The sequence below is a fragment of the Mixophyes fleayi genome, chromosome 5, assembly GCF_038048845.1.
Source record: "Mixophyes fleayi isolate aMixFle1 chromosome 5, aMixFle1.hap1, whole genome shotgun sequence".
In the NCBI taxonomy this organism is placed as follows: domain Eukaryota; kingdom Metazoa; phylum Chordata; class Amphibia; order Anura; family Limnodynastidae; genus Mixophyes; species Mixophyes fleayi.
In genome coordinates this window covers 232,866,978-232,891,467 of record NC_134406.1, presented here as the reverse complement: position 1 = coordinate 232,891,467, position 24,490 = coordinate 232,866,978, and the positions used below count along the sequence as shown (strand labels likewise).

At 39.7% G+C, this 24,490-nt stretch overlaps 1 protein-coding gene across 1 annotated transcript; it reads left to right on the top strand.

The window, feature by feature from the left end:
• The first annotated feature begins 2,333 nt into the window (after positions 1-2,333).
• Positions 2,334-19,997, top strand: TRAM1 (translocation associated membrane protein 1). Its single transcript, XM_075213632.1, has 11 exons — positions 2,334-2,569; positions 7,285-7,348; positions 9,583-9,701; positions 10,457-10,573; positions 11,829-11,887; positions 15,064-15,148; positions 15,494-15,564; positions 16,056-16,160; positions 16,477-16,620; positions 17,930-18,084; positions 19,330-19,997. The coding sequence occupies exons 1-11, from the start codon at positions 2,447-2,449 to the stop codon at positions 19,401-19,403; spliced, it is 1,116 nt and encodes a 371-aa protein (XP_075069733.1). The 5' UTR covers positions 2,334-2,446; the 3' UTR covers positions 19,404-19,997.
• The last annotated feature ends 4,493 nt before the right edge of the window (positions 19,998-24,490 follow it).

Here is a 24,490-nt window from a genome sequence, read left to right as displayed (position 1 = left end):
GATTGGTTGCTCTAGGCAACATCTCCACTTTTCAAACCCACAACTTGATAAATCCCCCTCCTGGTGCAATTTCTTTGATAGTTTTATAACTGTTTGTGTATTACAGCTGCAAACGTTCTTCCGCTTTTCGGTGCAGGGGAGGTCTTGTGGGTCTAGGAGGTGGACCCACAAGACTTTCCTAGTGATTTATACAAAACCTTGCTGGGGGGCATTCGGGGCTATAGAAGAAGATTCTGCAGCAGGGGGGCCCCCTGCCATAATAACAACCAACCCCAAGATGGTTAGCATGGGACTGGAGTCCATAGAGGTACACTGTTTTGTTTGTTTTTACTATTTATCTATTTTATTTATTATTTGTTTAGTGTATTATTGACTGTGACTTGTTCCGGCGGCTGTGTTGATGTACCGGCGGTCCGCTTGTTGCCAGCACTTGGGTTAATGTGTTTTGGAGGGTAAAAGGGGGGCACACTTTTTTCTACTTTTTTTTATGTATTAACTGTTTTGTGCTGGCATTGCCGTTTACATGTCACCATTATTACCTGTTGACAGTCACAATGTCACCATGTTAACACGCTGAATCTGTCAACAGTCTGACTGCTGGCAGATGGTGTTTATGAAGAAGAGTCGGTTTATCTGAGATATTAAAATTAAGGTAACTGCTTTATTCGTTTTCCTAGTCTAAATTGCTCCTAGGCGGGTGTTAGCACACCAGCACTTTGTACTCTGGCATATATCAGAACCAAGAACTTGGTGCTTATCTGTTCCTTTTGTTGCACAAAGTAAATGCTGTGTTCTTGTCACACTAGCACCAATTTGCTCTATAAATGCTGCCATGTCAGCACTTTTGTCATAAGTACCCAGTGTCTACACCAGTGATAGGCAAACTTTTTCAGGAGCGGGACAAATAAAAAAGAAAAACTTTAGGCGGGCCAATATAATTTATTAAAAAACTCAAATATCAAAATATATAATACAAATTTTTATAAAACTAATGTGATGAATGAAGCTGTGACTGCATTTCTATAAGTTCCTCGTATCTATTTTTTTTATTTAAATATAAAAACAAATAATTATATTTAAATAATTTTATGCATATTTTAATGAAATTTTTTAAAATATTGGCGGGCCGGATAGAACCTCTAAGTGGGCCGGTTCTGGCCCGCGGGCCGTAGTTTGACGATCACTGGTCTACACCATACTTGCCTATTCACCTGTGAATCGTGGCATCATGGCCCTGCCCCCCACTGTGCCATGACAAATCGTGATACTGCGCAGCAGGGGGCAGGCAGCGATGACACGAATCACAATATCAAGCCCTTGCACCTGCCTCTTTTCTCCAGGATCTCTATCTCATAGGGGGAGATATAAAAACAGGCAAGTATGACTTACACTGCCTGCAATATGCAGGGAAAAGGAGTAAACTGAGTTCCTCTGACTGATATACAAGGTTGCAGAAAGCCAGTGTGCAGAGCCACTGTCCTTAAACTGGTCACACATGCTGCAATATTGTACCATTTTCATGTAAACATAACAGTACCCATAGTAATTAGCTGACAGAACTTTTTTTTTTTTTTTTTTAATTGAGGGCATCATTATTTCAGCCCAGATTATTGCAGCAGAAAACTAAATGTGAAAACAGAACCAGAGCATTGTGGACAGGTTAAATGGGACCTACTGGAAGGTATGGATTGTGTCACATGAGCTATGTTTTACTATGCAACGGAAAATAATTATGCATATTGCAAAATATCCAGGAAATAAACGTCTGTCTTGGGTCTTATTATCAGCAGCCTTCTCCCTACTAAATGTAAGACACAAAAGTAGGGGGAAATAAGTGTTTTACGTTATATGAAAAGCAGCCAACCACTGAGTACCACATCCTTACTGGACCAGGCTAGAGCCCGCCCACTACGTCACTACACTGACACCTGGTACATTAGAGAAACGAAACGTCTCGTTCCATATATCGGCGTAACACTCCCTGCGGCCATTTTTCTTACTGGAAAGCGGAGTCCAGCAACAGGAGTGTGTCCTGGCTTCTGTGAATAACGCGGAAACGTCACATACAGGAGAGTAGATCTCCAGGAAAGTTCTTATTCACAGCCTAAATGTGTGTGGCACACATTTAGGCTGTGAATAAAAACTTTCCTGGAGATCTACTCTCCTGTATGTGACGTTCACTGATACCCTAAAACGCAGGACTAATAGCAACTGGTTACCATGCTATTGCAGTTTACAGTCGAAAGACTTTTGCCAGGAGTCAAGATGGCGCCCCGAGAACGTTGCGTCCCTTGACACAATTATACGCCGAGGCTCCTCCCCACAGTGCCGACGTGGTGTGAACAGCGGTTGTGTACAGCGTCATCCCAGCCGGAGGAGGAGGCAGAGCACCCGGTGCGTTGGTGCCTCAGTGTCCCTGGTGTGTGTGTGAGAGCCATCCGTCATCATGGGCATCCGCAAGAAGAGCAGTAAGACCCCGCCAGTGCTGAGCCACGAGTTCATCATCCAAAACCATGCGGACATTGTCTCCTGCCTGGCCATGCTCTTCCTGCTCGGGCTGATGTTCGAGGTGAGAGGGGCCTGAGAGTCCCAGACGTGGGCACCTAGCAGCCATCACAGCCCCTTGTACTAATCTGGGTGACAATGAGCTCATGACACTAACTTGTGGCTCCTCAGCTCTTGTGGGACTACATGTCCCAGCATGCCCGGCCATGTAGATGCTGGAGGAGAATGCAGGGACTTGTAGTTCCTCAACATCTGGTGAGCGACAGTTTGCTTACATCTGTTAGGTACAGTGGGCAGCATCTGACACTCCTGACTTCTATACTTATATCAGTATGTATAGGCCACTATGATTTGTGTATGTAGTGTAATATCACAGCTGGCTTCACACGTGTTACCCCATTACACACAAACACATACTGCTTACGTGTTACTTCTAACACATCGGTCTCCAGCCTGTTAAGCTACGTGCACACCCCTTCATGCTAGTGTCTTACAGCTGGAACTTGCCACTCCTATGCATTTCTATAGGGGCTGTCTGCTTTACAGAATTATTCTTTTCATTGTTGAATATTTTATTATTTTGTTAAAAATATTTAGCTTAAATGTTTATTTTTAATCCTCTGTAATATGTTTTTTGGTTGTCTTCTAGAAAGTATAAATATGGTTTAAACATAGAATATACAGTTACAATACAGTTTAAGTCTTACTGAGTTTGCATGCTTGTACCCACATGGAAAATAAGAATGCAATCAAAATGCTGATGTGTAATCTCAAATTTGCATACTCCTATAGATACTTATTAAAAGTACTCAATGTAGAGTCAGGACTGTTCATATGAGCATAAAAGAACAATATGCTTATTACTTTTGCAGATTTGGCAAATCTTGTTCTCTTTGAGTCTGCTGAGTCAGTGATCTCCACTTTTATCTGTACTCCCATTTATTTGTTTTGTTTGTAATTCATGTTGCATATTTGCTGTGTTCTGTAGCTTTAGAATGGCTATGTTGAAGTCCACTGTGTCTCTGGAAGTGTTTTGCACATCTGTCTTAGACTACCCAGGCTACAGAGAACTCTTATCAGCGCTCTCTTGAAATATTACAGTAATATTTGCAGTCCATGAAAAGTAGCAAGCCATAGAGATGTGTATAAAAGTTACATTGATAGCAACTTAATCTATTCCAAATATAGAATAGGTGTAAAGAGTGCACTGATGCTGGTATTGAAGTGCAGATGTATAAAGTTTCAGGTAAAAGATCTATTGAGTCTCTTCATTGATATAGTGTTCAGGATTTAAATGGGTTAAAGTATTAACCTGCTTCCTCTCCAGCTATCAGAACAGCAGGGATCTAAATGGTCACACACAACAATATCAGCAAATCGGCCCTTTATGGCCATATGCGTGGCCCTAAAAACAATGACTGGCAATTATGAAATTAAAACAAATAGAATAATTTTTGGATAAACAAGGGAATCCAGACAGCAGGTGATTGCTGTTGGACTCTAGGGGGCAGATTCAATTGGTCGCATTACTGTCAAAAGTAACGCGGCCGATGCACCATTAACGTTTCTACGGTAATAGTGCGCATAATTCCAGTTAGTATGGTAATCTTTAACGCTGGTTTCTGCTTGTGGGTCAGGGAACCGTGAGCAGTTATCAGGGTTAAAATCAATGTATTACCGGTAATATATCTTCCTCTCCTGATATAAATTTCTGTGGCAGGCTATAAGAAGAATGTTGGTATTTCCCATTCCCTTTGTCATTTTTTTCTTCAGGTAAATATTAGCGATTTATCATTCTGGACTATCATGGCAACCAGACACAAGGTTTAATGAGCAGAGAGGCTTTGGGACACCCCTCTGAGCTCTGTCTGCACTTTGATATTCTCCTTCTCCCCTCTCTGCCATCACATGACAGGCTGAGAGACTGTGTCTGTTAGCCATTTAGCTTTTGGAATGGAGATGATTTGTAGGACGTTAGCTAAGAAAAATGAAACTCTGTAATCTGGTTCCTAATGAATTGATAGACTGCGTTTTGAGAAAATTAGTTCATCAAACACAATGGCTGTGTCTTCTATGTTTTGGAAATGAGTATAGTTTAATGGGAAAAAAATTATGGAGTCTGTAGCCTGGACAGCTGTGATCCATACCATCAGTTTAACAGTCTATCAGTAATGCAATACATCTGCATTGTTTTACTTTGTAGCGTCGTATAGGACGCGAGGGGAAATGGGTGGATATTTCTGATAAACTCCACTTATGTGTCTTTGTGGACTGTTCTGGAGACATATAGAATTGAATCCCCCATTAGAATATATATTTGTTTTTATTATTATTATTGTGATTGATTGAAGTGGAGCACTGGGCATTAATTTTTATACTGATTGCTCTGATGCTAGTGAAGCTTTTACTCTGCAAACATTAAAAAATAAAAAACAAAAACACATACTTAGTTTTTGCAAATTACTGCCCTAATGGGGTGTGTAAGAATGAACAGATTATAATTAGTAAATGCTACTTTTTAAAACAAAAGCTGAAATCATTATGACCATGTGTATAGTCCAATTCTCCTGTCACTTTTCAATTCCTCTGCATGGTGGAAGCTGTCCTTTTTTGGGACTAGAGCTAATATTCATAAGAATGCAACCTGGCAATTCACTAATGACCGATTACATCATTGAGAATGCAGCCTAGCAGTTAGGAATCATTGACATTACTGGGAATCCATTATTATTATTCTCCTTTATAAAGAATATTACTTAGCATTGTACTTTGAGGGGTTCATGATACAACTAAATGATATACAATGACATAAAACAGGAGGTATGGATGGTCCTGTCCAACTGAGCTTACAATCTAAGAGGTGTAGTGAGTTAGTTATGTATAGGCCCCTTTCTAATTATGGCATAGACTTTATAACAAGGTAAGCAATAACATTACCATGTTTAATTTGGACCGTTACCAGAGTATTCATACAACTTTTTTCATAGGAGGCAACAGATACATTTTACTGCTTTCACTTGCGACATCCAGGCAGTAGAGAATGTTTTCATATGTTCTATTCTGTTTTAAACAAGAAGGGACTGTTATGTTAAGATATCGCTGTAGTTTTGTAGTGTTCTTGATATTTAACAAAGGAATTCAGTGGAGAAATATTCTTAATTCTCTTTCTGTAAAGCCCAATCTCAGTAAATCAATGTCATTGAACACATAGATTTGTTCTGGAAAATAGTCTTGTGAAATTATTGTGTTTAAATTATGATTGTTTGCTGCTACCATAAAATCAGTGATGTTTAAGCACCATATGTAATTCCCTCTTGTGTAATTTTTCCCAGCAACTTTAATTGCCATAGGTGCAAATCCTTCAAAGTACATCCCACTTTTCTCCCCCCATGAAATACATTTTTCTTTGTGACATCCCCCAAACTAAGTTTATACCGAACACACACAATGGTTAATTTCAACAAAAATATTAAGAGTTTCTAAAAGAATATATTAACAACAGTTTTTATACATTTTGTTGATCATTAACAAGTAAAATATGTAGGGCTGTTTACAGAAGTGTATTTAACCTTTGTGAGGTTTGTAATGATTCGTATTTCCCCATGGAGCTTGCACTGAAGCTAGTGCTGCATTTTGCTGCAAGCATAGGATCCTATAGTAATACACAGTAGCTGCTAACATATGCCCATCAGAAAAACTGGTCTCGGACAGAGGCCTTGCTGACCATATGCCCTACTTCATATAGGTGGTGCTTAGCACCAGTGTTAGCCAGTGTCCCAAATGGTTAAAGGAGAAAAGGTGACTATTGATCCAATAAACATAGTGGTGTTTGTGTAATATATATATTTCACCCTCTCATCTGCATTTTAAAGTGTGTGCCACTCGCTTTGGGCTGTTCGGTCAGTGTGTGCTGTGAAGAATTCTTTACTCGTTTTGCAGTGCTGAGGTAACAGCACTGTGTGTTTTTTATATTCAATTGCACAAGTAACGTGTCCCTAGAGGCAGCCTGTTCTGCTAGGATTTAAATGTCTGCTCTCTAGTACACAGAGGCACTGGGTGGCCTGCACTTGTGGGATATGCTGTCTGTTCCAGTGGCTGCTGCATGCTGCGCTGGCTGTCTTCCTAGAACTGCAAAGGGATGTTAACGTGGCAGCAGTCTGCTGCTCAGCTTAGCTACATCATGAAGCCGTTTAGCTCGTGGCAATCTGGAAATCATAGACAGCTGTATACTTTTCCCCTTTGTCAGTAGATTTCTATTTCTAATCCATTAGTGCAGCTATTCTGTGTGAATTGTATGATTTTTGTATTTGGACTTGTTTACAGTAATCGAGCTTTGTTTCTTCATTTAGAATTAAAATGCTCCTAGTCCTCATTTAATACCTGTATTTCCAGCAGCAGTCGGTGATGTATAACTTACTCATTGACTATCAACGCTTGTACCTGCACATAATGTAGCAGGGAATTAATGCTTAGTGTAATGTTATTCCTCTAGACCAGACCAATTCTTTCCCAAGCTGTTGTTTTCCCAGCTGTTGAACTGCAATCCCCAGCATGCCCTGGCAAATAATGGTTCTCGAGCAGCTGACAGCCTCAATTTGCCTACCCTTTCTTAGAGCCTATGTCTGGTTTCCTAAACACATGTAGTACGATTTTAAATGTAGATATAACTGAACTGTAACTAATTTACATAATTTAGTTATCCTCTAGTTAGTTTCACAACACTGACTGATACATATCTAAAACTTATTTAGCTTATGTTTTCTTTCCCTCTCTTCCTAGATTACAGCAAAAGCGGCAGTCATGTTTGTCACGCTACAATATAATGTCACCATTCCAGTGGAAGGCAAGTTCTCAAATTTTGAAATGATCTCTTTACTTATTTTTGGGCTATGTATCTGTTTATTGTATTGTGGTGCATTTTTTGTTTGCTTTGAATAGGTTTAAGCTGGCCACACACAGGAAATCGCCCAATGACGGGATCCGTGTCCTGTTTGGCCACCCATGGTGGCTAAATTGGACAAGATCTGGTCATTTGAACTCTTCGGGCCAGCTGCCGGATTGCTTCTTTGTATCTGTGGGTCCTATGAATGTCATTCACCCTCATTTAGCAGCGTGTCTGATCATGATCAAATTGCTTTAGATCAGAACAGTATATTGCACCTGTATATTTCTGTGTGGACATGGTGATTTTTATTTTCTGTCTCCTACTCAAATGGATTGAATATTTAAATGTTTGGATGCAGTGTCCTGCTAAATAATTCTGCTCATGACATACATTGGGCTGCTACTGACATAAAGAAAGTGTGCATAGATTGCAGATTTGTTTTATATAAAGTTTATTGAAATGAAGAAGTAGCTTGGCCAATGCTTCAGTAAAGCTGTAACACAGTGATAGCACTGATGGTAAAAACTCCAGTGGTGGCTGTGTCATGTTGCGGGTAATTGCTCTTTTCCCTACTGGATAGCTTTTTATAGGGCTTTAAGTAAATCTGCTGTGAGCTGGCAAATAAATCCACATTATCTTGTTATGTTAAACGCATTCCAAAATAGGAGCCAGTTGATAACTGTGTATATTCTATTTAAGGACACTGCCTGTATATACCACCCACCATCACAGAAGTAGGAGCAGTCATGTAATCTGAGTTAGGGCTGCATCCTCTGTTATTCTGCAACAACAATTGCAGGACAATTGAGCAATGCATTTCTGTAGGTTTCAAAATGTAGACAGGTAAGTGTTCTACTTCTAGCTCCATGATTATATTTGGATCAATATACATCTACATTGCTAAATGGCCTATCCATTTAAATGGGGCCATTCCTGCCATTTATTGATAAATCCAGCAGAGAGAGAAGCATGCAATAATTAAGCAGACAGTGGGGCATATTCAATTGTTGGCGAAAATGTCAAAAATCTCGCAGCGCGCACTATTACCGTTAGTACGGTAGTCTTCTCGCTGAAATCCAGCTTACTATTACCGTAATAACGGTAATAGTTTTAACGCCGCGGGAATTCAAAATAATTAAATATGCCCCATAGTGTGTGTGTGTGTGTGTGTGTGTGTGTTTTTTAAACTAGGTAATGGTTTTTCTTTGTTTTTTTTTTTTATTGTTTTGTGTTTCTTGCTCTGTTACCTTTTGATGTTTAAACCAAAAAAAAAGAAAGTGTGCTACTGCACTCTATTTATATTTATAATGTCGATAGTGTTTAAAGTGGAATTTTAAAATTCCCACTTGCTCCCCATGTAGTGTACACACTGCACAGAGGTCTATATATTTTTGCTAAGGGTAGTCTTTTTCCTGCGTGGGCCATACATTTGTATAGCACACTTGTGTTTTTTAAAAAAATGTTGTGCAAATTTGTACAGTTTCATTCTCTGCATTGGTTTTTTAAATGTACATGTGTGGAAAATACCATGTAACCTACAACTGTATTGCGGCCCAGTGATAGGCTTGTGTTGTATTAACTCTAATCTGGAAGTTTAATGGCAAAAACTTTTTTTTTTTTACAGGTAATCATTCATGAATTTTAATATTTTGGAGATTTCCTGCCAACTGCATTTGGCAGGAAGTATAATAATGTGATATGGCGAATGCTTATTACATATGCTGAGATGGTTGTACTACATGTTTGTAATTTATTTAGAATATCTGCAATGCCTCATGTTTAGGATTATATCTATAAATCACCAGATAAGACTGCTTATTGTTCTTTTAGAAAAGTATATTGCTCTTTGTATTTGCAACCCTTCTGGGGTGGTGCAAATTGGAAAATGGGTAAAATTCATGAAAATGATTGTATGATTTAAATGCATTTTAGTGAGGTGTTTTCCATGTGCGTTTGATTTGTTGAATGTTATTGCTACAAAGTATTGTACTTTTGTACATTAACATACGAAAAATGGAGCCGTGCTCTAATATATTACAAGCAATTATGGGAACAATCCCATAGGAAACAATGTATCCTCTTTGTAATGCAGTTTTCAGACATTGGCTAATGGAATAGGTGGAAATGCTCCTCTGAAATACTTTCTCTAGGCAGGTTTCTATATTTATGTCTCTCGTTCTTGTGTCCTCCAGGTCTCCTCATTGAGCCAGTTACATTATATCAGTATGGTGTCAAAGATGTGGCCACAGTCTTCTTCTACATGCTTGTGGCAATAATACTACATGCGGTTATACAAGAATACGTATTAGACGTAAGTACAGAAGTCTTTGCTTCTCCAGACATTAAGTAATATTGTCATTCTTGAAAATGAGCTCAACGCAATAATTGCAACTGTAGCTCATACCGTAGCAATGCGCTTACAGGTGCACTTTATGCTTGATCCTTGGTTTTTATCTAGAACCTATAGCTATAATGTGTGCTAGTCTTTTTTTTTTTTTTTTAATCAGAGTTTGAATAATAGGGACTGCTTTTAAATACTAAGAGCAATTAAGTGAGCACATTTGGAAATCATTCCTTGTCTGTTTTGAATTAAATAAGGGAAAATCTTTGCACATTCCATAGAAGTTCATTTTCCTCCAATCGGGGAGAGGGTGAATATCCAACTTGCCTATTGGAGGTTTGCAAACCCTGAAACGTGATCACTGCTCAGCAAGATGTGGGGGGGAATGTAAGGGGAATTTAGTCCCTTCTAGTCTTTTCCCACTGCTCACTATCAGGGGTAACAGACCTGTGTACATTCCACTTGTTTTAAACCTACGGCTTGGGTGAGGAACATGCAGTTATTTTTCTAGTAAGTAGATTTCCATATAACTCATTTCACATTGCTCCAGTATTCTCTAGAATCTTGTAGATGAAACACCTTTAGATAATTTAAGTTCTTGTGAAAGCTTTGATGTGATTTCCAGTGATTCAGCTATTGAAAGTTATATAGATTGTGCATCAGTCTGAATTTACAAGAATCGATGAGAGGGTAAATGTGTTTCTCACCAAGCGGTCTTGTTTCAGAAAATCAACAGGCGCATGCACTTCTCCAAGACAAAACACAGCAAGTTCAACGAGTCGGGACAGCTGAGTGCTTTTTACTTTTTCTCTTGCGTTTGGGGGGCGAGCATCATTGTCTCGGTAAGTAAAGTCTTTCTGTACAACTGGGCTGTCGTTGCTTTCCTGCTATAATTTACCGCCGTGATTATTTTGGTCACCATGGGTTATGACACCGTTTTTGCTGCGCTCTGTTATGGTTACAATTATATCTGCACAAACCTGTACTCTGGGTGCAAACTCCTGTTTCAGTCATGTCTTTATTTGAGCAGGTAAACACAAAAGGACATAAAAGAGATGGCGCAATGTATTTAGTGAAATTTGCGGAATGTGTATAAAAGCCAAAGATCAGTCGCCTTTATTGCTTAATATTGAGTTTACTTGCTCTGCAAATTGATTCTGCTTGGTCTTGCAAGAGATTTGTCACTCTACAGTCCTGAATACTGTATAGCTGACCATTATACTCTCGTTACATGAAACGCCTGGGATTCACATTTAGGGGCACATTCAATTCTCGGCGGAAACGCCGAAAATCTCGCGATCCGCGCATTATTACCGTTATAACGTTACTATGGTAATTTTCTCGCTGGATTTCAGCTCGCAGCTCCCTGAGCCGCGAGCTGAAATCCAGGTAACTATTACCGTAATATCGGTAATAGTTTTTACGCAACACGGGAACGGAAGAATTGAATATGCCCCTTAGAATCTAGTGGGTTTGTTGTGGGGTTTTTTTGTTTGTTTTTTAAACAGCAAGGTTTAAGAATGTTAGCACTTTCACTAGATTGTTAACTTTTTAATCCTTTTCCGATTTCACATTAGTCATGGATGTTTATAGCATTGAAATTCTTTAAATATCAGAGACCATGACATAGACCAAACATCCAATAGAACAGTTGTTTACATTGCTGTGCAATCTGCATATTATATTGGTGAAAGCTTACAGCAGGGTAATTTTTCCTCAGCCTTACACATGTGGTCAGTATATCCAGCACTGTTTGCTTATCTGTATTCAGTACAAGAACATAGTAAAGTAATGCTATTGGGATCCCACTGTTGCTGTACTAAACTGAAGAGCCTGCGGTCTTTGTGGTATTAGCGTTACCATAGCAACCATTTCTGAACAGTAATGTTATTTTCAGCAAAATAACTACCTGCATAACCACTAATTACCATGTTTGGATACTGCTTTAATGATTAAAGAATGAAACCTAATTCACAGAGAAAAGGCTTTGTCAGAAGCATTTAGCTGATAGATGTTAGTGCCGCTGTCAGTGACTTTTACCATATTAAGGCTGTCTTCTATCTATCTCTATATAATGTATATTGTTCATTTGTTTAGGAGAATTATCTTTCTGATCCAACAAGTTTATGGAAAGGCTACCCCCACATATTCTTACCGTAAGTAAACACATTTTTGTTAATCAGTTTATCTGATTGTTTTGTTGCCCAAATTCTTTTGACTTCGTTGCATGAGTTTGGCCCATTAAAGCTTTGCTGGAAAAAAAATACAGTACTGGTTTCAGAAGTTTACTACATCTTAACTGGTCCTGCTGGTGATGGGGCCAGTGGCCTCTGCATCTATGCCGTTCTCACTCGAACTTTTTTTTCTCCCACTACTCTCCTAAGTAGAAGCATAGAAAATCTTTTTGGTACATAGTGTAATTGGCAACAAAACAAGTATTCTTGAATGTGACAAGTCCTTTATGGGGTTGGTGCTTTACATACAATAAATGTTTGGTAATAATGCTCCCTTTCAGCAGTTGGTTGGAAGGCAGTGACACTAGCACCAGGCATTTTAGTTTAAGTAATCTGCAATTTTAGTGCTTGGGAACAATGGCAGTAGGTTTACTAGGCTGGCTGTTAGCATATCACTTTCCCTCCCACTTTGGCAAATCCTGTGACATTATGTTGACAGTATCACTAGTCTTGCATATTTTCACTAAGGACATGACCACGTTGCTTTAACATATTTGCTTCATCGGTCCAGCAGAAAGCTGCCGCCATTTTTTTAATGGGCACCTTGTTATATGATCATATTCGTGCAAAACTTACCTGACTCTTCTGCTGTCACTGAACAGCATGGCGGGAAAAGCTCTTGGTGAAATAAGACCCGGTCCGGTGCAGATTGAGCTATACACAATAGAACAATAAAATTACTGTACTATTTATTGAAAGAAAAAATATGTTACAACCATTTATTGTCTATCTCTCGTCTTCATGGGTGACCGTTACGCTAGTAATTACTTTCTTAAATCAAACAAGTAATCCATGGGTACCACCCATTAGGCTGATGTTTGTTTTTTGGGAGGACTGCAGCAGATGGGAGGCTGGCTATTTCTCATCCACTGTTGCTAGGAGTTTTTTGTTGACCAAAAGAGGTTTTCAGTTTCTGCAATGCAGTGAGCCCTGTTATGTATGTTGGAAAGTCTGTTTGAAAACCTATTTGCAGACCAAGTTTCAGGGCAGACCCCTTATATCCCATTTGTGTTTGTCTTGTGTAAATATTAAGAGATAAATGTAAGATGTCCCTGTTGCAGGAATTGTCATAGCTTCTGTCATGAATATGCTCCCGTGACTTTGGGGTGTTTGCTGTATGAGGTCACACACGATTCCAGCCCACAGTCTCTACCTATCACACAGGTTATAGACCTACTGAATCTCACCCACACAGCGCTCACCTCCCTATACACTACAGGTTTGCCACCAACTATTGAATACAGGCAATAGGACCTCAATATCCTGTCCCACACTACCACACAAGGCTTCTAGTTACCACAGGCTAACAAAGCCCCCACCAGCAAACAAAGGGTTAACTCTTCACACCTCTAGACTGTTACACAAAGGTAAATACAAGCACATACTAAGCTTGTTAATCAAATGTATGAACAAATCGCATACCCGCATTCAAAGGGTTAACTTGGTCGAGCTATATTCTTCTTAACAGGATAATGGATTCGTTAGAGTATCAAGACGCCACATATTATTGATTTAATATACAAAAGTACAGGGCATTCAGATATAAAAAAAAAATTAAAGTAATAAATTGACATAACATACACAAGCAAAACAGTTTAAAATTTAAAGGATTAGATCAAAGTGCTATATTCTGAGCCAAGGGAAATTGGCTTGAAGATGGAAAACTTATCAATGAATGATTGACAATTTGCTGTAACTGGTCTCGGCTTTTTAAAGACAACTTTACACCGTTCCCCACCCCCTGGTGTTGTGGTCTGTGATACTTTTTCAATCGCCATTTGCATGTTGTCTGATTTACTACCCAATTCTACTATGTTGCCTAACTTTTCTGTAGAGACTCGCACAGACCCAATTTTATAACTAATAAATCCCCTATGAATTTGTCCATCTTTTGATACCAAACACGCCTAAATACATTGTATTCGTAGAGCTTACACTCATTTCCTTAACTTCTCTGTGGGGCAGATTTCTTAGTTTGACATATGAGCTGCTCTTTATCATGCTATTGAGGAATGTGGTTGATCACTACTTTTATTGATTTTAAGTGGCATATTTTAAAACTGAATTATGTTTGTCTATATCACATATAGCCAAGTAAGCACATGGGCTCTTTGAGCCAGACACCATGCTGAGCGGTTCCTAAAAGTATTCAGGTGTCAAAATGTCATCCCTGGCCAGGATATATCTCCCAGCAGGGACTCTTTGAAGCTGCCACAGATGACACTCCTACCTGCTCACATTGGAATGTGCAGAGCCTTCAACTTATCAATGGATTCATTTGATATAACATTTACACTGCAGTTAGGATATAGGCCTTATTCCCCACAATTATGTGATGGGTTAACGCGTATAAATAACTGTAAATTCTCTATGCTCACGACAGCTTCTATAAAGGTGTTACATAGACAACTTTGAGTCCCTGACCCTTATTCAGGTGTTCTTCCTGGCTTAGTGACAGTAAGCAGCTCTGACTACATGGGGTATGTTGTGATAGGGTATAGCCAGGTCCAGCAGCTTCAACAAAATGACAGCTTATTCAATGGTCTAGCATTCACAGATCCCCAAGGTTTGCCCACAGCCTGTGCTATAATATGAAATATGGCTTATAACATTGCTCAATTTTTGAGGTTAGAGTACTTTATTTTTTTTTAAGAGGAACTTGCAGATCTTCTAGTGTAGGCATCCAATGTATGGAGCCAGGGACAGTCTTGACTAATGTTATGCCAAAAGTGTATCTGTCAAAAAGTGAATGTTGTACCAAACTCTTTTTGGCGGAGGTGTGGTAGCAATGGCGGCCCCATATAAGGATGGTCTATATAATAATGCGGTAATGACAGTAAGATATGCTGTTATTTATTACCACTCTCACTGTACTATGCAGTTGCAGTCTGTCAGGTAGAAGAGTGACACGTTCTATCTATTTATCTGTAAGTAAATAGGGACAGATAGGGCGACTGCCTGAGACCCCAAATCTTTATCCTGAGCAGCAGAGACAGATTATTGTTGGTCACACAGAGATGTTTAGATGCAGAGTTTGATGGTTTCTTTTACTTTTATTTTCTTTAAGCATTTTGGTTTTTTTTCTTTTCTTTTTTCAGATTCCAGATGAAGTTTTTCTACATTTCTCAATTGGCCTATTGGTTCCATGCCTTTCCCGAGCTTTATTTTCAGAAAACCAAAAAGGTAAATGGGAACCCCCCAACCTTTTTTTTTTTAAAATTTTTTATTTCTAGTTAATTGAGGATTCTGACGATCTATGTTGTGGAACATACACATTTTTAATTTAAGGCTGACCAATCACCTGCTCACAACTACACACTAGACAGACATCTAAATGTAATATGATTATTTGTAGGAAGTCTTCAATGTCTCGCCTGCACCAGTGGTTCACTTTTATAATGTCTGAGACATTTTAGTAGGAAGCATTTATGCACATTATGTAAAATAATCATGTCTGTATAGCTTTATAATGGAGAAATATTTGTATAATTTAAATGTTGCTCATAGTTGACTTTTTCCTTTATTTAGGAAGATATTCCCCGTCAGCTGGTTTATATTGGACTGTATCTCTTTCATATTATAGGCGCATATGTATTAAAGTAAGTATACTGCTATACGTGCACACATAGAGCTCTGGCTCAGATGCAGTAATAGGTTCACCTTAAGATGTACGTAATTGGATAGTGATCACATGGGCTGTGCTAGTGGGCCCAGTGACTAGGGTGCAAAGCTGAAGGGGGGAAGCAGAGACAATATTTTAGGTTAATTTGGGTAAACTTAAGGGCAATGGGGTGTCTTGTCTGTCTTGCCCTCAGCACAATTGCAATTTATGGCTCTTATGGATACAGACTATTGATTTGGACCTTTGAAATATGAGGATATTGTGCATTAGTGTCAATGTATTGTGTTTTAAAGCTTGTGTTGATGCTGCTAGTCTCTTACATGTGTTAAGTATCTTTGGATGTTGGCAGCCTCCACTGCTTCTAACCTGTCATAAACACAGTTTGCTAGTAAGACAGTTATTGTGAAATGTATTAATTTTGACATTTATCTGCTGTTCTATTAATAGCACAATGTTCCTTTTTTACAGCCTCAATCATCTTGGTCTTGTTCTTCTGGTTCTCCATTACTTTGTTGAATTTCTTTTCCACATGTCCCGTCTTTTTTACTTCAGTAATGAAAAATACCAGAAAGGGTGAGTCTGATTTTAGTTTCAAAATTATAATATGAGCCTTCTGTGGTATAAATGTGATGAACGTAGTTATACAGTAGTCTCTTTATAACACCTCACTCACTCACTTCACATCTTAGCTAAAGTTAAAAGAAGAAAGTAAACTTCAATCGGGATTGAATCAGAAATTACTATCCACTAGAAATCTTGGTGATAGGTCTGTTTCATTGTTGTAGTAGTTCCTGTAAAGCGTTTATTTTAGTTTTTGGTGTGTGTGCCTGTGATATTAAAGCACTACAAAACTATATATACTTATTTTTTTTTATCTGATTATTGGCAGATTTACCTTATGGGCTGTTCTGTTTGTGCTGGGCCGTCTCCTGACACTTATACTCTCTGTCCTCACTGTTGGATTTGGACTCACTCGGGCAGAGAATCAAGAATTGGACATCAGCTCTGGAAACTTCAACATTCTAGCAATCCGGTACATATAATGTGTACATGAGTGTGGTTATTGTATATCCATTGTTCCTTTCTTTCTCCTTTTTGTATATTGCATTTCTACATCAGGTAACACACGGTATCGCCAAGAGATCTCCTTTGTAAATATAATAGCTTCATAGTTCCAGGCGTTTGTTGTCATTCTCACATTGAGTCTTGCTCACCTATGACTTGTAATTAAAATATATGGTTCAAAGTGACTTACACTGTGCAGAAATTAATTTTATACAATCAAATCACACAAGCACAGCCACAACTTTTAAAAATAGATTATAAAACTTTGTTCATGGATTCACTTTTTTTTTTTTTTTTTAAAATTCATAAATGTGAATTTAAATTTTTCTATTACTACATTTATTAAATATTGTGAAAAAGTTGTGGGGGTTGTGGCCTGATGTGTGGATTGTATAGTTAAAGCCAGAGTGCTCCCTAGAAAAAGTGTAGAAATTTACTAGACAGATGGCTAGTAATACTTGGGTACTTGTAGAGTGTATTTGTGTATTTAATGCAGTCACTTGCTGCTGTTCATTGCATCAATGTGACTAGTATTACTCACATTGGGATCACTTTTTTAAATAAATACTATGTAACCCTTAATACAACACATTTTCACAAATAAAGACATGTGCTAATAAAAGTACATCATGAATATGCTTTTATGGGCTTGTTCATGCAATCACTTTTTCAGGTATTCATTCTTTGGGGCATATTCAATTGTCGGCGGAAACGCCGAAAATCTTGCGGTAAAAAACATTATTACGGTAGTTTTCTCGCTGGATTTCAGCTCGCAGCTCCCTGAGCCGCGAGCTGAAATCCAGTTTACTATTACCGTAATAACGGTAATAGTTTCTTACGCGGCGGGATATTCTAGCAATTGAATATGCCCCTTCATGTCTCAAACAGAACATTATAGAAGCAAATGGCTCTGTAAATTGTGGAGGCACCAGGAACATTTGTCCCGTGCTTGCATGTGCCTCCTTTTCACATAATTGGCAGTAAGTTGTGGGTTAAGAATATGCATGGGCATTTCAGAGTAACCTGTGGCTTATACTGTCACCCATGTGACCAGCAGAGGTGTGCAGGTACCAGATCAATAATCCTGATGCCTGTAACATTTTCAGTGATTTGCTCCCTTGATGTTTGGCATGGAGCGTCAGCAGCTTTTCTAAACAAGGCCTGAACCTGTCAGATTTAATATAACTAAAAGGGAGGTGGAAGCTTGTTAGTCTTTAAATGAACTCCTGAAGAGTATGAACTCTAATTATCCGTATCTTTCTCCAATCTGTTTTCAGAATCAGTGTGTTGGCATCTATTTGCATAACTCAGGCATTTATGATGTGGAAGTTCATTAATTTTCAGCTGAGACGATGGAGGGAGCATTCATCACCACAGCCTTCTCAAAAGAGGAGAACTGTCGCTAAAGGCAAAAGTGCACGGAAGGAAAAAGGTGTGTTTAACGCAGTGCCCAATTCTAATGTGTTCTTATATATACCTGACATAGCCAATGTGTTGTGTGTACACTTGACCTCATCTGTCTAGCATGCTGTCGGTACTATGCTTAAGTGTGTGTGTGTACATATATACATATACCTTCTATAAAGAGGTTGGTGCATTGGGGGCTAGTTCAGAAGTCAGAGCTCTTGTAATGGCTTCTGAGGTAACAGAATCCCTGTAAATAGACTGCAGGTTAGTAGATTCGCACATAGAGCAGACATACTATGCTTTTATCATTAAGCTTTTTGTCTGATGTTGCAACCACTTTAGACACTAGTCGGTATAAGTTATGTTAAGTTACTCTGTTCTAGATACATATTCAGTAAAGCATTTGTGCACAAGTCATATTTGAAGGAGGAGGATTCATACAAGTTGCAGTGCCAAGGTTGAAATCATCAGCCATAGTCTCTAATGAAACAGCGCCCCTGTAGGCCAAAATTATAATTAAAATACTACAATACTGGTTAGGCTTTACTGAGTGATCACATTTTACATAAAATTTCTTATACATGGGGGTTCCAGAAAAGCTGTATAAAACATAAACATAGACTATTTTAACTGACTCTCAGTAACCTGTAAAATCCCTAAATAACAGTGCACTTGCATTATTTTGGAGAATAATGTAGGCAATAACTGATATTACATGCGGGTGCTGTTGTCTTGTTCTACAAAGAGCTATCTACAGCATGGTTTTTCATGCATTGATTTCTGCATGGTTTGCAAAACTAAAATACTTCTTAGCCATTTAACAGCTCTTGGTGCTTATTTACATAGTGTTTTTAGCAAGTTTGTAAGTAGTAAATCTTATTCAAAACATATCTGCTGTTGCTTTAGTGTCTGGTCCATTTCATGAGCTGCAAGTGCAAATCATTGCATTTTTCATGCTCTTCATCTACTGTGTTCTCTAAAAACTGCTGCTAACATAGGTGAAATAAGCAGACATTTTTTAAGCCTCTTTAATATTTTACCCAATGATTAAAAGGTATAGGTTTAATATGTCTCTGCAAGCAAATCACTTCAAAGCAATAATTCTAAATTTACACATTTTCCTTGCACAGATGAGCAATTTTAGTGTAATTTGGAAGTCTTAAATGCTTTTGCAAATGAGCTCTTAGTTCATGAAATATTTTTTATTGTAAAACTGTTTTATAATGTATAAATAAACTTGCATAAGATTTTGACTATTTTTCTCTTTCAGAAAATGGAGTTAATGGGACAGTTACCTCTAACGGAGCAGATTCTCCTCGCAGCCGTAAAGAAAAATCCTCTTAGACACAAAAAAAAACAAAAAACATTTAAAGAAAACCATTTGCAATTGATGTACTCTGCTCCCAAAGAGAAGTTGCCTTGTGCTGTACAGAGCCCCGCAGCACGACTGTACAGGGTGGTTTTTTTTGTTCATCACTTTTTAGCATTTGTTTTAATGCTAGAACTGTCACAATCAAACCTAAAAAATGCAAAAGTGGGAAAAAAAGTGGGCTGGATCTTAAATATTAACACACACACAAAATTGACTTAATTGGCTTTGCACTAGTTAAGGAGAAAGAACCTTCTTTCCTGACAAAGCCAGACACTATCCGCAAATGAGCCCAAGCCAAATGTCATTGTACGCACCCCATTGAGTGGTGATGGGGGGAAATAAGTGCAAAACTGGAGCCATTTTAACCTATTTGCAAACCCGCAAAGTGTGTTGGTAATTCTCTATCCTGTTGTACAGTTCCAGCATCCTACTCTTTTGATATGCCAACAGAAATGTTTAAAAGATGTAAATGCTGTGATAAATGTATTTTCACTTCAGTTTTTTTTATAAGCCAACTTTTTTCTTATTTGATTAAAAACAATAATAAAACAAAAAATTGAATTGTGTGCATGTGCAATAATTGTGTTTTTATTTTATGGATGCATTTAAACTGCATTTCACACACACATACATTGGAGGTAGCAATTCTGTAATCGTATGTTGAGCAAAACTTCTCCAATGTGTCATTTTAAATGCCAGGCTACCTTAGATGTGACAAATCTGGCTAATGTATAAAAGCTCACTTTATTTTAATATATATTTCAGGGTGAAACCTGTGCGCATTACCGTGGGCACAAATACCAGATTTGGAACCATTGAAAAACGTACAAAGATAATGGAGGAGTAGAGTCAATGGGTGGAGAGCTTAAGGAGGAGGTGTGCAGGGTAGCTGGTTAGTAAATGTTATAGGTAATGAAAATGGGAGGGAAGAAGTCCCTGCTCACTAGAACTTAGTCTAAAGAGAATGGGGTAGACAAGTTGTTAGCACATAGGGCTGAGCCAAAGCCAATATAAGGGGATCGGGGTGCAAGAGTGGGAGAGATGGCTGATGAAAGAGGGTGTGGTAGACTACATGGTGAAATGTTTACGTGGAGAACTGGTAGGCTTTTCTAAACAGATGGGTTTTCTATTAGTGTTTGAAACTATACAGTCTAGTGGATAGTCTGATAGAACAAAAGAGATCGTTCCAGTGGTGGGGCAGCGCGGGAGAAATCTTGGACAAGGGAGTGAGATGTGGTTACCAGAGGGGAGGAAAGGCGACTCATTGGCTGACCAGACAAGAGCATGTATGTATGTATAAAGATAAACTTCGGGAGGAGTTTGAATAGGATTCTATAGGGAAAAGGGAGCCAGTGTAAGGTTTGGCAGATGTGGATCGGTAAGAGAAGTCTAGCTGCAGAATTAAGTATAGATCAAGGAGGAGTGAGATGGAAGCGGTGGAGGCCAATATGGAGAAGATTGACAAGAAATGATCTGTGAGTGGATGAGTTTTGGTGGCATTGTGGGAGACAAAGGGTTTGATACGGCCAACGTTGCAGAGCTGAAAGTGACAGGACTGGCCAAGAGATTAAATGAGGGGTGAAGGAGAGGGAGCAGTCAAGAATAATGCCCAGGCAGCGGAGTGGGGGCACAGAGGAGATAGTGGTGTTGTCAACAGTGATGGAGAGGTTGGGAGGGGAGGACTCTTGATGGCGGGAAGACAATGATTTCAGTTTGGCCATGATAAGTTTGAGAAAGCGTAAGGACATCCAGGTGGAGATGGCAGAGAAGCAACTGGACAACTAAGGAGGGAAGGGGAGAGATCAGGAGATGAGGTAGAGTTGAGTGTCATCTGTATAGAGGTGGTGCTGAAGGAATTTATGAGCTCACAGAGGGAGGAGGTGTGCAGAGAAAAGAGCCAAGGACAGAACCCTGTGAGACTCCTACAGGAAGGATGGATGGGAGGGGGGGGAAGCAAGGAGCGGTTGGTGAGGTAGGAGGTGAGCCACGAAAATACAGTGTTTGTTTAAAAACCAGTCGAGTAGGAGAGGGTGGTCTGTGGTGTCAAAGGCCACAGAGAGGTCCAGGAGGAGACGCTGGAAGAAGTGCCCCTGGATTTGGCCGAGAGAAGATCATTGGTGGCTTTGGTCAAGGCACTTTCTGTGGAGTGAAGGGGACAGTACCCAGATTGGAGAGGATCAAGGAGGGAGTTGTCAGAGATAGCTGCTGAGTTTGTTATAGCCAAGCCGCTCAAGTATTTTGGAGGCAAAAAAGGAGAAAAGGTATGGGGCGGTGGAGAGTGAGGTGGGGGGAGTCAAGATTTAGTTTTTTTTAAGAATGGCTAAGATGAGGGGAAGCAGGGCAGTAGATGTCTGAGAGATGGATGGGGTAGAGGCGACAAAGTGGATTTCAAAGGAGAATGAAAAGTACAATTGGGGGGGATAGGAGGATGTCCAGCTAGCGGTCTGGACGGTGATCAGGTCTCGCTGAGAGGGTGAAAGAGGGCCCCCCCATAGGGGAGCGCAGCAGAGGAAGCTGTATCAGTGAAAGAAAGTCAGGTTTCTGTGATAGCATGAAAGTTAAGTGAGTTAGAGATGAAGAGGTCATGGATAGAGGGAAGTTTGTTACAGATGGATCGGTTATTCCAGAGAGAATAGGGAAGTGAGGAGATATGGATGATATTAGCAGAGATGGAGATGAAGGTAGGGGGTTAGGATGGGTATCTGACGGGAGCAAGGAAACATGGGGAGGATGGACTAACAAATGAGTGGGCGAAGAGTGCAGGAGGAGAGAAGAAAAACCAATGTGTATGTGACTATATACATAGAAGTGTGGTGGTATGCCATACTGTTGTAATATTGTGTAGGTCCCCCTTGACCTGCCAAAAAAGCTCTGACACTTCGAGACATGAATGCCACAAGGCTTCTGAAGATGGCACCAAGAAATTAGCAGCATATACATTAAGTTCTATAAGTTGCGAGGTGGGGGCCTTGTTTTCGGACTCGTTTTCCAGCACATCCCAGAGATGCTCTATTGGATTGTGATATGGGGACTTAGGAGACCAAGTCAACACTTTGAACTCTTTGTCATGTTCCTCAAACCATTCCTGAACAATTTTTTCAGTGTGGCAGGGCGAATTATCCTGAAAGAGACCACTGCTGTCAGAGAATACCATTGCCATGAAGGGGTGTACTTGGTCTGATGCAATGTTTAGGTCAATGTAACATCCAATGAATGCCAGGACCCAAGGTTTCCCAGAGCATTGAACATTGCCCAGAGCATCACACGGCCTCCAATGGCTTGCCATCTTCCCATAGTGCATTCTGGTGCCATCTCTTCCCCAGGTAAATGACGCACACGGCCGTCCACATGATAAAAGAAACAGTGATTCATCAGACCTGGCCACTTGCTTCCATTGATCATTGTCCAGTTCTAGCACTTGCATGTGCATTGTAGGTGCTTTCAGTGGTGGACAGGGGTCAGCATGGGCACTCTGCCCAGTCTGCGGCTATGTAGCCCCCATACGCAGAAAGCTGCGATACACTCTGTGTTCTGATACCTTTCTATCATAGCCAGCATTAACATTTCATCAATTTGCACTACAGTAGCTCTTATATGGGATTGGACCGGACGGGCTCGCCATCGCTCCCCCACACGCAGCAATGAGCTTTGGCTGCCCTTGACTCTGTCGCCGATTCACTGCTTGTTCTTCTTTGGACCACTTTTGGTAAGTACTAACCACTGCATACCGCGAACACCATACAAGATCTGCCATTTTGGTGATGCTCTGACCCAGTCGTGTAGCCATCACAATTTGGCTCTCAGATCCTTACACTTGGCCATTTTTCCTGGTTCCAGCACATCGACGTCAAGAACTGACTGTTCACTTGCTGCCTAATATGTCCCAGCCCTTGACAGGGGCTATTGTAACAAGATAATCAATGTTATTCACTTCACTTGTCAGTGGTTTTAATGTTGTGGCTGATTGGCGTGTGTATATAAAGTTGTCAAAGTGGAAATTTAGAAGTGGCAGTATGGAAAATGTAAGAGTGAAATTTGATCATTTTACAATAAAAACAGGAGGAGGAGGAGGAGGAGTGGAGGGTGGTATGGCATACCACTGTATACACCCCCACTTCATCCACCTTTCCCGGTGTTCAGACCAAACTTCCAGAGCTGCCAATATGTAGGGCCTTTGGAAACCGGTGGTAATCTTTAAACGATTACCACAAATCCGACTACAACAAGCCCTACAAATAAAATTTGAATGTATCAATAAGCGATTAAATAAACAGACTTACCTGACACCCAACGCTGCAGATCTCCGCTGGCACCAGCATGCTGACAGCAACTTATTCCGATTGGACAGGTCTTCGGCACTACAGCTTGACGTCATTGCGACATCTGTCAATGTTAACTTAAAGCGACAATGTCGAGTTAAGTGTTTAAACACTTAACCTGAGGGGTCCCGACGTTTTGCAATCGCTTATTGATACATTCGGATTTTATTTGTAGGGCTTGTCATTGTCGGATATCTGCTCATCGTTCAAGCGTACCCAACCCTTGGAAACACAGGAGTTAAAGTGCCCCATGCATCAGCAGATCCAGCTGCTCAAGTTTAATGAATGCATGGATTAATAGGAGTAGCGCACATATGGGCACATACGGTCAATGACTAAATCATCCAGTCTAATTTATATCTGAACAACCCCGAGGGTTGTAGATCAGGATTATTGCTCATTTCCTACTTAACTGGTGCTCATGCCTTTCTAGACACCTCTAAACGTTGCATATCCCCTGCCTATGTTTGTACAGTGACATTTCTGGAATTGCATCATTTACAAAAGTATTGAATGAAGCGTTTATATAATGCCAATCTGCATGACCCTATAATACGTCGGAAGGATAAGAGTTTTTTTTTTTTTCCTTTAGAGCACTGTGTCTAATGTATACTAAGTTACACTTAAACAGTCTTACCCCACACTAATCCTGCCATTACCATTCTCATTACCTTGCTCAGTAGTGTTCCTTACCGTACATGACATTACCATTGTATTATCGGCAACTTTCATTTATTTTT